Genomic DNA, 17,718 nt, shown 5'->3' on the forward strand with positions numbered 1-17,718 from the left:
TTCTAAAAACAATAAAACTTATATTTAAAAAAAAAAAAGATACATATTAATATAGCTCTGCATTCATTACAAAATAAGTGTACTTTCAGACCAAACTCACTTATTCTTTTTGCCCACTGCCCTGACCTAAAGTGTCCCACCCTCACCCTCCATAGATCCATACTTACTGAGATTCAAAGCCTTGGCCTTAAGGAACTGCTTACATCCCAAACTGCAAGTCTACATCTTGCAGCAAGGGCTGTAAACAATCCCTGAAGGCTGTGGGCAATGAATTTTGGTTGGTAAGGATCTGTGGGTGTGGGGCTGTTAAGGTCAAGACACCGGTGTAAAAAGAATAAGTGCATTTGGTCTGAAAGTGGACCTATTTTTTAATACATCATAACATGTTTTTGTTAAGTGCTAACAGTGAAAGTAACTGGTGGCAGATCCTTGCAATCTCGTGTACAGCAGCTCCTAGGATGGGGAGAGAGAATCAGCACAATGAGCCAGTACATTATGTTGTAGTGCTCATGTGCTAACAAGAGATACGCTGATAGGAGGATAGAGCACAATGAGAGAGATGAGATCATCAATCTGCTGCCTGATTATTCACTGTTCAGCTAGAGCAGTGGTCTCCAAACTGTGGCCTTTGCTTGCCTTAATCTGACCCTTGGGACACTTTTACTTCAACTGTCACCAATGATGGGGCACCATTCCTCTTACTGATACTATCGACGGGGCATTATTCCACTTATACCAACAATGAGGCACTATTTCTCCTACAAAAACCAATGATGGGGCATTGTTTATTCCCACTGGCGCAGCAGCATTTTCTACTCCCACTGGCCACAGTCCGGCCCTCCTAAAGCCTGAAGGACAGTAAACTGGCCCTTTTGTTTAGAAAGTCTGGAGATCCCTGAGCTAGAGGCTGAGTGGTAGGACAAGGTTGTAAGTGTTACTTTACTCTAGCATAGAAAAATATGGTCTTCCAGCTCTGCTAAAGAGGACTGTGTAGTGTGGCAGAGCTGTGTAAATCAATCTTTCTCAACTTCTGTCCTCAAGTACCCCAACAGGTCATGTTTTCAGGCTTCCCATTATTTTGCACAGGTTATTTGATCAGTTTTACTGCCTTAGTAATTACCACAGCCTTTTCCATATGGGGGAAATCCCGAAAACATGACCTGTTGGGGGTACTTGAGGACTGTAGTTGAGAAACATTGGTTTAAATCTTAGGACTGGATATACAGAAATACAAGTTCTATGGCAGGTAAAGTTGCTCACATATACAGTATATATTTTTTATGTGTGTTTAGCTGTTTGCCTGGAGTGCCTGCAATTTGAAATATTGTGCTTGAAATGTATGTCAAGGCAAAAAATAGGATTTTTTTCATCATACTTACCTGTAAAGTCCTTTTCTTTGAGTACAGCATGGGACACAGAGTGAGGCTATTAATTCATTACTTACTGGATTATATGTCATCTCCAGGTGAATGGACACTGGTAGACCAAAGGTCTTTAGACAGGAAGTGATCCCCTATATAACCCCTCCCATACAGGAAGTACTTCCGTTTTGTAGCAAGCACTTAGTCCTCAAAAAGAGGGGAGGGACCTCTGTGTCCCGTGATGTACTCAAAGAAAAGAATTTTACAGGTAAGTATGACGAAAAAAAATCCTATTTTCTTTTTCATACATCACGGGACACAGAGTGAGGCTATTATTCATTACTTACTGGGATGTCCCAGAGCAATAGCCTTGAGGGGAGGGAGACACTCTGCCAAACAATAGCCATCAGACCTATACAGCAGCCCGCAGTACACTGTGGCTGAAAGCCGAATCCTCAGCTGCTCGAACATCCACTTAAAAACATTTTGTGAACGTATGCACTGAAGACCAGGTATGCACTGAAGACCAGGTAGCAGCCTTACAAATCTGAGCCACAGATACCTGACGGCGAAAAGCGCAGGAGGTACTTACACCCCTGGTAGAATAAGCTCTCACCCTGAAGGAAAGAGCTTTAAATGTCAGACCATAGGCCTGAATGACCAATTGATGGACCCAAGGGGCAATGGAAGTCTTGGAGGCTGCCTGCCCCTTCTTGGGTCCTTCTGGTAAAACAAAAAAGGAGTCTGATTCTCGGATCTCTGCAGATCTAGACAAACTCTGACTGCTCTCACTACGTCTAAAGAGTGCAGTCGTCTCTCTTCCGCTGAACGAGGCTGAGAGAAAAAAGAAGGCAAAATGATGTCCCGATTCAAATAAAAGGGCGACACCACTTTTGGCAAAAAGAATAGAACAGGTCGTGACACGACCATGTCATGGTGAAAGATCAAGTATTGTTCCCTGCACGAAAGGGCAGCCAACTCTGGCACTGTTCTAGCCGAGGTGATGGCCATCAGGAAAGCTAGCTTGCGTAATAGCAAGACTAAGACCCCTTTCACAGTGAGGCGGTTTAGCGCTAAAAATAGCGCCTGAAAAGCACCTCTCATGTCTGCCCAGTAGCCCGAGTGCTTTCACACTGGGGCGGTGCGCTTGCGTGACGTTCTGAAAAGTCCTGCAGGCACACTGCTCCCAAAACGCCCTGCCCATTGAAATGAATGGGTAGTGCTGCTGAAATGCCTGCAAAGCGATTCGCCAGTGCCGCAACACGGGCACATTTAACGCTTTCTTCTGTCGCTAGCGGGTGTTTAAAGCACCCCGTTAGTGGCAGAAACACGACGCTAAAAAAACGACAATAAAGCGCCGCTAAAACTAGCGGCGCTTTACTGCTAACGAACCCCCACCCTAGTGTGAAAGAATCCTAATGGAATTACCTTGATAGGCTCAAAGAGATATTTCTGTGTCACAGACAACACCAGGTTTAAGTCCCAAGGACACATAGGTGACCTAATGGGGGGGAAGAAAACGAGTTACCCCTTTTATAAAGGTTTGGATCAGTGAATGGGAGGCCAAGGGCCTTTGGAAGAATACTGACAAGGCCGAAATCTGACCCCTGATTGTACTCCAATCTGATTTCCACAGTCGACTGTAGAAAAGAGAGAATACTCCCAATCACGTATTTTCCGAGGATGCCATTTTCTGGCTTCTCACCAAGCAATATAGGCTTTTCAGATCCTAATAATAGATCTCCCGAGTGACCGTTTTTCTGGCATTCACTAGGGTAGAACCCACCGGTCTCGTGATGCCATGATCCTTTAACACCCTGGCTTCAATAGCCATGTCGTCAAATTTAGAGACTGTAAATTGGGGTGGAATATAGGACCTTGAGACAGTAGATTGGGGCAGCGTGGAAACGTCCATGGCCCATCTATTGCCAATCTCACGATCTCTGGGAACCGAGGCCTTCTGGGCCAGGCTGGTGCCACCAGGATGACTGGCTCTCCTCTCTTCAAATCCTGCGCGACAAATGTGGAAGGAGAGGGATTGGGGGGGGGGGGGGGAGGCTATAAACCAGGGAGAACTGGTTCCATGGAACTGCTAGAGCATCTGCTCCGATCCCTTGTTCAGGACACAAACTGCTGTAGCTTGTTGTTGAACCTGGATGCCATTAGATCGACCTCTGGCCATCCCCAACACTGGCAGATTTCCTGAAACACGTTCAGGTGCAGGGACCATTCCCCTGGGCAGATCTGCTGGCGGCTGAGATAATCTGCCTTCAAGTTCTCTACTCCTGGGATATGAACCGCCGATAGAACCGGCACATGTCCCTCTACCCAGGTTAATATATGGTTTACTTAATCCTGAGTTGGATGGATCCCGGTACCACCCTGGTAGTTGATATAGGCCACTGCAGTGGCATTGACGGACTGAACCCTGATAGAGCAGTTCCGTAACTCCAGGATGTTGATGGGCAGTCTCTGCCTTTGACCATCTCCCCTGCCCGAGAGACTGGTGTCTGTGGTCAGTACTCTCCAAGACACCGGGAGGAAGGATCTTCCCTTTTGCAGATTCTGATTCTGCAACCACCAGCTTAGGCTTAAGCATGCCTGGGGAGATAAGGACATGGGGTAATCCATGGGTTGTGCTCTCCTGTTCCAAGCTGACAAGATGTCTTGTTGTATAGGCCTGGAATGGAATGGAATTGAGCGTAAGGAACAGCCTCGAAGGAGGACACCATCCTTCCCATAAGACTTATACAGAGCCAAATCGAGGGTTACCTAGTGCCCCTAGAAATAGCTTTGTCTGGACTGTATCCAGGATCAGACCTAGATACTTGAGATTCTAAGCTGGTCTCAAGGCTGACTTTTTCGGCATTTATGACCCAGACCAGGTTTTCTAAATGCTGCACTGTGCAGGCTACACTGTGTTGCAGGGCTTGTAGTGAGTAATCTCTGAGCAGGAGTTCGTCCAAGTATCCGAGCACCAAGATCCCCTGGGCCCTTAACAGACCCAGTACAGGTGCTAGGATCTTTGTAAACACCCGGGGTGCTGTGGCAAGCCCGAAGGGCAGTGCCACAAACTGGAAATGACATTACTCTACTGCAAATCGCAGGAACCTCTGATGAGGCTGAAAGATAGGTACGTGTAAATATGCATCTTTGAGATCGATGGAAGCTAAGAAGTCTCCCATCTGGAGCGAGGTTACTACCGAACAGACTGACTCCATCCTGAAGGATTGGATTAACAGATGTTGGTTCAGGGATCTTAGGTCCAAGATTAGCCTTATGTCCCCATTTGGTTTTAGAACTGTGAACAGGTTCGAAAAAAAACCCTGTGCCTCTTTCGGACACCAGAACCGGTATGATCACTCCCTGGTGCACTAACTGCTATAGTACTTGAAACACTAAGTTTCTTTTTGGAGGATCCGCAGGAACGTTGGATCTAAGAATCCTCGGAGGTGGAAACCTTCGTAATTCCAGCCACGGGACACTGTTGAGGTGACCCACTCGTCTTGCACCACTGTTCTCCAAATGTCCGCAAATTGAAGCAGCCTTCCCCCCACCCGATAGAATAGGGTGTCCCCTCAAAAGGAGTGCTTGGTGTCGAGTTTAGAAGAGTTCTGGACCCAGGGTTTTTTCTGGCCCAAGCGCCCTGTTGGCGGCGAAACTGCCTTGGCACTGAACTACCTGAGGATGTCCCCGAGATTTTAAACAGGACATGCCTGGTCCTTCGCTTAACAGGTAGTAAAGAACTCTTTCCTCCATAAATCTTTTGGATATATTTATCCAGATCATCACCAAACAAACATTCCCCATGAAAGGGGAATCCTGCCAATAACTTCTTACAGGGAAGCTCAGCTGACCAGTTCTTAAGCCACACAAGTCTGTCCATGTGTACAGACAGGAGAGCCAAACGAGAAACCTGCTGTATAGAATCCTTTAAGGCATCTACAGCAAAACACAGCACTCAAGGAATATCTGTCCTGTTTTCAGCAAGATCATCCTCCTGGTTAGGCCTGTTAGGCCATCTGACCTGATTCTTTAAGGACTGGCAGACTCCAATTGCTGCGACAGCTGACTGAATAGCTGAACTGGCCAAAGAAAAGGAAGCCTTTAATAATGACTCCAGTTTCTTGTCAACTTTCAAGCCCTCTGTGTTATCCACTGGACAAGTTAAGTTCTTATTTAAGGAAGAGACTGCTGCATCTACGGCTGGCATGCTCCATTTCTTAACAAACTTTTCCTCCATGGGATATAAAAGGGAAAACCTCTCTTAGGAGGAACGAAAATCCTGTCAGAAAATCCTATCAGCACACACCACCTGTTCCAACAGCGGGTGCAAGGGGAAAGCCTGTGCAGCCTGAGGAGGCTTCAAGGACCCCAAAGAGGACAAGGGAGACTCAGAAACCTCTGCAGGAGGTAACTTTAAGGCAGAACGAACCATCTCGGTAAGAGTCTGGATCAAAAGCCTCTGCGACTGAGAGGCTCATACCAACTGGCCATCTTCTGGCCCAGATTCATCTGCAGGGCCATCTCCTAAGTCCTTAGCATCTAGCTCTTCCTCAACCCATTCCTGCTCCAAATTAGGAGGCTCAGGGGAGAGGGATTTGTCATACTTCTTGCCACCCTGCGGGATGGAGGCAATCATACCAGCAATCCTGTGCTCTAACCTGGCTAGGGCTGAGCACAGTTCATCCCTGGTGATAAAGGGTGAAGCAGCAGCGTTGACTGTTGGCACAATACCAGACAGGCGCAGCAGATCAGATTGCCCAGAAGCCTCTGGTCTCTCTGGGGATACAACACTAGGGTTACGACTAGGCTCCTCAGAAGCTACTGACGACATAGGTGTGCCTTTCCCTGTAGTGTTAACCCCGCTCCTCTTTTTTGACATTGCAAGCCACAAAAAGGGAGTACTGTACATGGGTTAAGTATTTTACCCCAGAAGGGAGACCCTTTAATAGGGCTCACCAAGCCCCTATGCAACAATCTTGCTAAGCACTCTAGCCTGCCAACCAACACCTGGAGACTGACGTGACCCGGGTAAGAAGGAATGAGTTGCTATAAAGTGAATGATACAGAGCCTACTCTGCGTCCTACAGCTGTCCCCTGGAAGCACCGCATGTCAGCCATTTGCCGTTTAAATAGGATGAATGTGCGCCGGGAAGCTCTGAGAATGCGTGCGCGGCGGACACATGCAGCTCTGTACGCGCATAAACTAATCCTTGTGCGTCATCTTAGAGCTACGGCGCATGTGCGGCTCGGTGTACACACAACATACTGTGTGGCAAGCCATGTGCGCCATGGCGAACCAAGCTGCGCAATGGCGCACCTCTGTGTGTGGACTCTCCATAAGGTAAAAAAGCAAAAGACAACAGGAAAAAGGTACCAAGTCAAACACAAGCAGCTAGCCCAAACTCCCCCCTGCAGTCACCGCTACACAGGTGTCCAGCCTTGGCTAGATTGACAGATTTTTACACACATGAGGCACCCCACAATAAGTAAATAAGGGGGGATTTTACTTACCCATCCAAGTGCAGGGCAACTTTAGAAACTAAGAGCCCGGGTTCCTGTCACTTGAGGACCTTCAAGGACTGGGTACCCTTTTCATGTTTTAGGGTACACTCCCTTGGACCTGTACAGCACCCTGCAGGAATGCCTTAGCTGTGTGGTGTTCAGGGTTCCACTACGCAGTGTCCAGCGCCCGCAGGTCGCTTTACAGGCAAAACCTTGCAGGATCCTTGCGTCTTCTTTGCGAGGGTCGGGTACCATTTATCTTAGCATTTAAGCTTGTTTCAAATGCATCCGATCGGTCAATCCTTTGATTAATTTTAGAACTGTGCTGGGACTTCAAGACCTGGAGCTCAAGAGAGCTCAAACAAACGTGCCCATCCACCCTGCAGACACAGGTAAAAAAAAACTGAAGTGCCTCCTGTATGGGAGGGGTTATATAGGGGTTCACTTCCTGTCTAAAGACCTTTGATCTACCAGTGTCCATTCACCCGGAGATGAAGTATAACCAAGTAATGAATAATAGCCTCACTCTGTGTCCCGTGATGTATGTAAAAAAAAAAACAAAAAAAAACAACATGTGCATTATATATCTACATAATACGTGCACATTTCCTCACGTTTTATCCTTTTAAAGACACTGCAAGTAAATAAAATTATATTTTGATCTGGCAGAAATTCACTCACATCCACATTGTTGTGGGCTTGCAACATATAGTATTTTTTTGTAGATGGAGTAGTGTCAGCCATGCCCAGTGTCTTTTGCTAAACCATTGAGCCATGCCCGCTCTCAGATCTCCACAACAAAAAGGCTAACAAGTCTGTAGTGCAAGATAGGAACTAGAACAGGGATCGGCAAGGTGTCCACACTGGTGTCCGTAAGCGGTCTTGCAGTGTCCGCAGTCGTCCATTTTGCGTTCGGCTGCGGGGAGCTGGTCAGAGGAGCAGGACAGATGAATGTGCTGTCCTCTCTTCTAGCCGAGCACGCCCCGCCCCCAGGAAATCAAAGCCGCGGTCGGGACAACTCAGCCATTATTACACATCGTCTAGTGACTCTCCACCCCTGCACCTCCCCCAGCAGTTTTCCAGCCTCTCTCCTGCAGGCTGCTGCTTAAATAGGCGGATGGGGGTGTGCCTGGAAGAGGGAGGTAAGAGCAGCTGAGCAGAGAGAGCCGAGTGACTGTTCCTGCAGGTAAGCTCAGCTAGCAGTACATCGTGCATTAGGTTACAGGCACCTCTATGCTGAGTTTGCAGAGTTACTGCAGCTTAGCATAGAGGTGTTAGCTGACAAATGGGGTTGCATCTCCTTTTCATGTAGCACACTGAGAAATTGTCCCATGTGCCATGTATGAAATCTCAGGCTGTCCCATGTATGCAATCTCAGACTGTGCCTTCTGCCATGTATGCAATATCGGACTATCCCGTGTGCCATGCATGCAATCTCAGACTGTCCCATGTGCCATGCATGCAATCTCGGACTGTCCCGTGTGCCATGCATGCAATCTCGGACAGTCGCATGTGCCATGCATACAATCTCATACCACAAGCAGTCTTTATTTAAATGTTATTTTAAACTTATTTGTACTTGTAGAACTAGGCGAGAGAGTAGACAGTGTTTTTTGTTGGTTTAAATTTGAAATGTACCTTGGTGTCCTTCACTAAGGTTGGAACTTTGAAAAATATCTGCCACAGCCTTGGTCCGTGCCTATCCCTGAACTAGGACAGTTCTGAATTTCAACGGGTTTTTCTTTTTACACTTATCAAATTTATGCAAATGCAAAACAGACCAAAAGGGAGCAAATAAGATGGGTTCATTGTTAGGATTTATAAACACTTTAACCCCTTAACACTGGCTATGTGCATATATGCCAATATGTGGCAGCACGGAGGTGAACTTGCACACTGAGCTGGTACAGCGGGTGGATAATGTCATGATCTCTATCTCAGCCAAACAGAAAAGGCCTGTATGCATTCAGAAAATGCAAAGCTTCCGGTGAATGGCTGTGCAGTGCTCAGCCCCACTCGATTTTGTTCTGAAAATGGGATGGGAAGTCCCTGTCCTGCTGTTGGAATGCAGTGCTGTATGCAACTGATGTTGACCTCACATCTTATACACAGTGCTCCCAGCGGGCGCATCTGTTAGTGAAAAAAATTGTTTGTTTGGACCAGCTTACTGAAACAAACTATTTTAAAGTGACACAAAGCTGGAGTTTGGGCTGAAGTTTTGGCTGGAGTTTTGGCTGGAGTTGTGCTTTAAACTCAATTTTACATCAACAAAGCAGTCTTATAGGCAAGGCGCCTAGAAGAGCTCTTAGAATTGAGGAACTGAGGCTGAAGATCTGTGGGTGTGAAACTAGATTATTAGTGTAACTCAATATACTCATTTTCCCTTGATCTGAACTTTACATCGTTTTAAAAATAAGATCAAGAATAAGTCTTGGGTTTCAAAAAGTAAACTTGCCATAAACCTTGGCAAATCAACCTGCTCAGATCATGAAAAGAAGCATAAAAAGAAGTTACCTGCTGTGCAGCCTGTGTGTTAGTTTGCCTAGTCTGGAAATAGCACAGATTTACTTTAATAATAATGTGATCTATTTAATGAAGATGACATTTTTAATACATAAACATATTTCACAGCACTTTTTAATCTAAATCTTTATTCTTTAAAAAAAACTGTGCTTTGCTCATCTCCAAGATGCAAATGGAGTTAAATGAAGGCATGTACATGCTGCAGAGGAGAGATAAATTAACCACATAGCAACCTGCGCACGCCGATGTACGTCCGACCGCGGGTCCCGCGTCTCACGGAGAGGAAGAACGGGGAGATGCTAATGTAAACAAGCATCTCCCCGTTCTGCCTAGTGACACTGTCACTGATCACAGCTCCCTGTGATCGGGAGCTATGATCAGTGACTTGTCACACACAGCCCCCCCCCCCCCACAGTTAGAAACACTCCCTAGGACGCACTTAACCCTTCCCTAGCCCCCTAGTGGTTAACCCATTCACTGCCAGTGTCATTTTTACAGTAATCAGTGCAATTTAATCACACTGATCGCTGTATAAATGACAATGGTCCCAAAAATGTGTCAAAATTGTCCACCATAATGTCGCAGTCACGATAAAAATCGCAGATCGCCGTCATTACTAATAAAAAAAAATATATATTAATAAATATGCCATAAAACTATCCCCTATTTTGTAGACGCTATAACCTTTGGGCAAACCATACGCTAATTGCGATTTTTTTTTACCAAAAATATGTAGAAGAATACATATCGCCCTAAACTGAGGAAAAAAAATGTTTTTTATATATTTTTTGGGGATATTTATTATAGCAAAAAGTAAAAAATAATGCGTTTTTTTTCAAAATTGTCGCTCTATTTTTGTTTATAGCGCAAAAGCTAAAAACTACAGAGGTGATCAAATACCACCAAAAGAAAGCTCTATTTGTGGGGAAAAAAAGGATGTCAAATTTGTTTGAGGGTCACGTCGCACGACCGCGCACTTGTCAGTTAAAGCGACGCAGTGCCGAATCGCAAAAAGTGCTCTGGTCTTTGGCCAGCGAAATTTAAAGGAAGTCGTTTTTTTTTGCCATGTGTGGGCAAAGTAGAAGACTAGGGACTAGGGCTTTAAACAACTAATCGGCATAATCGATTATGAAAATAGTTGTCAGCTATTTTCATAATCGATTAGTTGGCCATCCGATTAGTTGTTCTGCACACAGAATGCATTATTTGTTTACATATCAGAAAATATAGTACAGCACACATACAGCACAGTACACTGTTCATATATGTCAATAAGGGCCTGAGAGCTTGTGAATGTGTGAGAAGCGAAGCCTCATAGGACATGTAGTTCTGGGCAAAAGATGGAAGTCAGTGATTCCAAAGGCAGATGTTTTTTTTTACCTTGCCATAGGGGCACTCTATACTATACTTTGCGGCTTGCTATAGGCGCACTCTGAAGGCAGGAGGAGCCAGAAGCGCCAGTGGGGACCCCAGAAGAGGAGAATCAGAGCTGCTCTGTGCAAAACCATTACACAGAGCAGGTAAGTATGACAAATTTGTTGTTTAAAAAATAAAAACCCAACCATTACAATCACTTTAATGACTCTGTGCAGGAAAGATCAGCATCATAACCCAGAGGTGGAGGCTGATAGACTGGAGGTAATATAAGGCATTACAATTACATTTAAAGTAAAAGTTTACCAGTATTGTGCATTATATTTAAAATGATTATATCCATGAAAAAAGTCTCAGGCTTTAGTACTACTTTGACATAAAAGGTTTATATCTCCTCCACCCTTCATATAGCTTCAAGTCTGACTCCCAGTTAAAATCAACTGTATATCCTACTTCTGGGTATATTTATTATTTTGTACCGTTCTGCTCATAAGTTTACATACCCTAGCAGAATTTATGATTTCTTGGCTATTGTTCAGAGAATATGAATAACACAAAAACATTTCTTTCACTCATGGTTAGTGTTTGACTGAAGCCATTTATTATCAGTCAACTGTGTTTACTCTTTTTAAATCATAACGACAACAGAAACTACCCAAATGACCCTGATCAAAAGTTTACATACCCTGGTGATTTTGGCTTGATAACATGCACACAAGTTGGCACAAAGGGGTTTGAATGGCTATTAAAGGAAACCGTCCTCACCTGTGATCTGTTTGCTTGTAATTAGTGTGTGTGTATAAAAGGTCAATGAGTTTCTGGACTCCTGACAGACCCTTGCATCTTTCATCCAGTGCTGCACTGACGTTTCTGGATTCTGAGTCATGGGAAAAGCAAAAGAATTGTCAAAGGATCTGCGGGAAAAGGTAGCTGAACTGGATAAAACAGGAAAGGAGTTGAGAATGCCAACCAGCAGTGTTCAAACTTTAATCAAGAAGTGGAAAATGAGGGGTTCTGTTGAAACCAAACCAGGTAGACCAACTAAAATTTCAGCCACAACTGCCAGGAAAATTGTTCGGGATGCAAAGAAAAACCCACAAATAACTTCAGGTGAAATACAGGACTCTCTGAAAACATGTGGTATGGCTGTTTCAAGATGCACAATAAGGAGGCACTTGAAGAAATATGTGCAGCATGGTCGAGTCGCCAGAAGAAAGCCATTGCTACACAAATGCCACAAAGTAAGTCATTTGGAGTGATGAGACCAAAATTGAGCTTTTCGGCAACAACCATAAACGCTACATTTGGAGAGGAGTCAACAAGGCCTATGATGAAAGGTACACCATTCCTACTGTGAAACAAGGAGGTGGATCGCTGATGTTTTGGGGATGTGTGAGCTACTAAGGCACAGGAAATTTGGTCAAAATTGATGGCAAGATGAATGCAGTATGTTATCAAAAAATACTGGAGGAACATTTGCATTTATCAGCCAGGAACTTGTGTATGGGACACATACTTGTGAATGGCTTTTTCTTTACCATAGAGAGGATCCTGCAATCATCCACCACTGTTGTCTTCCATGGACGTCCAGGCCTTTTTATGTTGCTGAGCTCACCAGTGCATTCTTCTTTCCTCAGAATGTACCAAACTGTTGATTTGGCCACTCCTTATGTTGCTGCTATCTCTCTGATGGATTTGTTTAGTTTTTGAAACCTTACAATGGCCTGTTTCACTTGCATGGACAGCTCCTTTGAACGCATGATGTAGGTTCACAGCAATAGATTCCAAATGCAAACACCACACTTAGAATCAACTCCAGACATTTTACCTGCTTAATTAACGAAGGAGAAGCCCACACCTGGCCATGAAACAGCGTTTGATTCAATTGTCCAATTACTTTTGGTCCCTTGAAAAAAGGGGGGGGGGTGGCTATTCTTAAGAGCTTTAATTCTAAACCCTTCCACTGATTTGGCTGTACATACCCTCAAATTAAACCTGAGAGTGTGCACTTTCAGCCCATATTCATTATATAACGATACCTTAAATATGTTTTGGTAAATACCAGAAAAAATCTTAAATTGTGCCTGTGTCCAAATATACTGTATATGGACCTAACTGTATACATATGATATAATTTATACATATTATTACTGTTTCACAGTGTAAATGAACCCCTTATAGTAGTGATTATCTGCTGTTTGTACTATAAATGGCTAATTTGTGTTTTTTAACCCCATCATGATAGGTAAAAAAAAAGAAAAAAACATGCTGATGCTATTAAACGTCTTGCTGGCCAAACACATCGATTTTCAAGAGTATTCGTACATTCGAAAAAATGTCTTTTAAACATTAAATTTTAAAATGAATGCACTGTAATTTCTGATCGAAAATCACATACACTGTCTGAAAATTCCTTCGACCAAGAAGTTTTCTATTCTGTCCCTTCGAATTTTCCCGTCATTGTGGTCAAACGAATGTCAATTTGACCCTACTAATGACTAAAAAATCAAACAAATGTTCTTAAAATGAAGAGTTTCTAAGGAAAAAAATGTTTGTGTATGGGCAGCATAAGTGTCAGCAGGCTACCTGCCTATGACAAGGGAGTCTGTCTGCATAATATTATTACAATCCTGTCTGATAATCTGCAAATTATATATATATATATATATATATATATATATATATATATATATATATATATATCTTTTGTCTGTTATTCGCAGAGTGGATCAGATATTTTGTTTCCCATCCAAATAGTTTGTTATCTATATTTAGCACTGCATAGAGATATTTAAAGTGCAAGTCCATGCAAAAACTAAAATCCCTGCATCTATAGCCACCAACATTCTAACACTAACCTATCAAGCCCTGAAAAGAAAAAAATCAGTATACATACCTTTTCTGCAAGCGATCCGACCCGTTCTCCAGCGGCGGAAGCTCTGCTAAGTATAAGGCCTGGACTGACTGTTCCTTCAGGAGGAGGTTGTCCAGTTACCCCACTTTGGGGACACCCTGAGAGTGAATCAGAGATAGGATAGGAGCCATTACCTTAGTGAAGGTGCTGTGCAGAAGCCAAAAGGAGGAGCAAAAAATGGCAATACTGCGTGCCACAGTAAAAACTGACAGATTCCATACAGAATATTTAATTCTGAAGGAACCTGTTGAGAATCTTCAGATCTAGAATGGTGCGAATGCTTTTCTTTGTCTTATTAAAAATGAGCAGGTTGGAGTAAAACCCTTGAAACCGCTCTTTTTCTGGAACCTGGGCAAGGACTACCTTCTTCATCTTAGAGGCAAAGGTTTGCTTGAAGGAGCTTTTGCATTTTTCTGAGATAAGAGGGACTTCCTTGATATAATTGTTCAAGAAGTCACCTATTATACATTGTCCAACAAGTGGCATCTTCAGGAGATGCCTCTTAGGCTGCATTTCCATAGACCAACATATGGATACTTTGGATATGTACTGAAAGGGGGCTCATTCTAGCTACTTGGCAGTATGTACAAACCCACTCATACAGTGGGATAGGAAAGGCGATCTTAAAAACAAAGATCAACATGCCTACAGGCTCGGCTCCACCCCCTCTCTCCTCACTGTCTGAGACTGACAGCATTAGGAGCCAATAGCTTCTGCTGCTGCCTCAATGTCCAATGAAGAGACAGAGCAGAGAAAGCCGCTCCTATCATCCACATCGCTGAATTGAGATTGGGCTCAAGCAAATATTTAGGGGGGACTGCATGCAGAAGGCTTTTTTTTTACCTTAAAGTGGTTCTAAAGGCAGAAGGTTTTCTTCTTAATGTATTCTATGCATTAAGATAAAAAACCTTCTGTGTGCAGCAGCCTCCTCATACTTACCTGAGCCCCATCTCGATCCAGCGATGTTGCATGGGGCCAGGAGCACCAGCGAGCGACCCGAGAAGAGGGGGATCTGGGCTGCACTGTGCAAAACCAGTGCTTGTTATTTTAAAACAAAAAAAAACCAATACTTTAGTATCACTTTAATGCATAGCATGCATTAAGGTAAAAATCCTTCTGCCTTTAGAACCAGCTTTAAATCTGATTTGCCTTTTGACTTACTACACTTTGCAATACTTTATCAGCTGCTCGAGGTCTTTAGGTAACACAACATGCATTAATAAAATATACATACATAAATAAATAAAATAATAATATATTACTGTTATATAAACAACAATATATATAACAATATTTACTGTTTGTCTCTTTCTCCTTCCTCCCTTTGGTTCTGCTGGTTCCCCAGAAGAGTTCACAGGCCAGGCTCTTCCTGCCTGATCCGTTCTGACAAGGAGAACCTCTTGATCTTCTCTTGAGCTTGATTCCTACAAAATAAAACCAAAATGAAAACTAAAAAAAACAAAAACAAAAAGTTTATTGCAGTCATACTATATTCCAATTCCACAGCATACTCTGGCATCAGAGGTTGTAATGCTCTTTCTGAAGGAAACCTATATAGAGACAAATTTAGAGGGGGTTCCACCATATCAATTGCTGACCTGTAACAAGCATCCACCCAGAGAATTCCCAATCTGCGTACTGGTTTCAGGTCAATGAGAAATTACTGAATCTATTGAACAGCCAGGCAACAGAATATTTTCAGAAGGATGTGTCAGTAATGGCAACCCTCATATTAAGAGCAGGCTTTCTTTAGAGTAAGCAAATAACCCAAGCTTGGCTCTGCCCCTTGTTGCTTCCAAGCCTCCCTGTTGGCCAGTGAGGTCATCACAGAATCTAGCTGCAGACTTTAGGCATACGATGTACATCCAAACAACTGTCAAAATACACAGGGCACCAAATGTATACTGTGTTCCTCTTCCATTCCCCTCACTGCTTTCACAAGTAAATATGTCAAGCTTATTCTCTATTACAGCAACAGCCACAGCTGTGTAACTGGGAGCTTCTGGAAAGTGGATGAACACTGCTAAGAATATTAAATGAGGAATACATTATAATGCTTTGGGAATCCTTTTTCATCTAATAAAATGTATTTGTAACCAAATCATCATATACACACTACCATAAACCGCTTTACCACATACAACCCTTTCCCAGTTTGTTTCCGATTTATATTTAAAGTGGAGGTCTGCCCCCCCCCCCCCCAAAAAAAATAAAAGTCAGCAGCTACAAATACTGTAGCTGCTGACTTTAAATATTAGAACACTTAGCTGTCCAAGGATCCCGCAATGTCGGCACCCCAGCCGATTTTCGGATCGTCTCTCGGGTGCTGCCGACACCTTTCGTGTTATGGGAAACGGCCATTGAAGCCTTTTGGCTTCACAGCTGGTTCCCTACTGCGCATAGCACGCTGCGATTTCTAACTAGCCCGGTGGTGGAGGAAGGAGGAGGGGGAGTGTTCATACTCAAGCCACTAAAGTATTCATTTTATGTAGAGTGAAATATACCTGGTTGATCCTGCCTTCAGATGTCCCTACCATGTTCTCTGTGCCCCCCACTGCAGGCTGAGATTGTGTAGACCAGCTAGTATGGAGCATGTTCAATTTCAGTTCCCTTCTAAGCTCTTTCTTATCCGTGCAGCCCACATGACTATAGAGTCACACAGGTGTACACAAAGTGGAAACTTACACTACACCCCTCCCCCCTGCCCCTCCATGTCTTCTAAACACTATGGGGGTGGGATATAGTATGCTGATTTATTTCATTCACTAAGAAAGGCACAAAAAGCTTTGTTTTTATATAAATCTGTATTAAATATACCAAATAAATAATGTTGCTAATACCTGTAAAGTAAAAAAAGAGCCTTGGATGCAAATGCTGTCTGAATAAAATCAAAGCTAGTGTCAATTATCCCTGACCCCGCCTACACCGTAATAATGCATAATAATTAAAAATACACATTTTATTTTCAAAAAAAGGTTTATTGGGAACTGTAAACCAGTTTTTTGATAATTATACTTTCATTTGAATTGCTCTTCTGAAACTATTTTTTTTTTGGATCATGTGACTGGCACAGCACCAATCAAGGCTACACTGTAGAGAGCCTACATCAGCAGAGTAACAGAAGCCCCTCCCGAGGATCTTTCCCTGCAGATGCCAAAAAAACAGAGAAAGATCACGTGACCCACATTACAGTACTGCGGGGAATAAGGTACTTAGAGGATTAAAAAAATAAACTAAAATACAGTGGCATGATATATATGATTTATGCTAATTATGGCAATTAACACTGCTCTGTTTAGTATCACTTTAACAGCTCATTTTTCTGCAATGTTTTCAGCCCAATGCAGAATACTCCACATTTGTAATGAAGTATTTAAGGTAAAAGAACAGCGTGTGAACCAAACATTTGCATAAAGTATTTAAGCCACAAAGCTGGACTTTTTCTTTCTGAAGTGCTTATTAAATTATTCAGTGCAGAAAGTGTTTAACATTTATAACTAATGAATCTCACTCTGTTTTTGCCCTTTAAACAAAATGATTGGGTCTCTACGCTTTGGCAGTTATATTTTTATCTTTCCTGAAAAAGCAGCAGAGCTAAGAAATTAAAGTCCACTTTTGTTGAGAAAAACAAATATTCCCTTCTGGGTAATCAATGCACATTGCACGGATTTTAACCATGCAATAAAAGTTCAACTTTGTTGCAGATTCCTACCTTTTGTTATCCTGGAGAAATAGCTGTTTGTCTCTCTGTGTCCATGTGCTAAGTGAATCTGTATGGGAGTGGTTTTATAATTATCAATCAGCTGCTGCACCTGCAGGGTTCTAATGAAGAAAATTGCAGGGTCTGCATCCGTTTAGACGTGGTTTACCTTAGGGGGTATTTCCCCAAAAATGCCATTTTTGTTGCAGGGAATGCTTAAAATCGAATTTGTATCTTGGTGCTGAAAATCAGTAAGCCAATCACACAAGCAAGAAATGACCTATCTGGAGTGTGTTCTGTACACCATACGTGTACAGAACACCTCCAAGGAGCCATAT

General features: G+C 43.2%; 1 protein-coding gene across 2 annotated transcripts in view; it reads right to left on the reverse strand.

Moving 5' to 3' along the window:
- Window positions 1-17,718, reverse strand: part of CWF19L2 (CWF19 like cell cycle control factor 2) — a 304,447-nt gene that overhangs the window by 135,149 nt on the left and 151,580 nt on the right. For both annotated transcript variants that reach the window (XM_073613129.1, XM_073613128.1), the window contains exon 11: window positions 14,979-15,104. In XM_073613129.1, coding sequence (XP_073469230.1) covers window positions 14,979-15,104 — 126 coding nt within the window. The remainder of the gene's footprint in view (window positions 1-14,978; window positions 15,105-17,718) is intronic.

The sequence above is a fragment of the Aquarana catesbeiana genome, linkage group LG02, assembly GCF_042186555.1.
Source record: "Aquarana catesbeiana isolate 2022-GZ linkage group LG02, ASM4218655v1, whole genome shotgun sequence".
In the NCBI taxonomy this organism is placed as follows: Eukaryota; Metazoa; Chordata; class Amphibia; order Anura; family Ranidae; genus Aquarana; species Aquarana catesbeiana.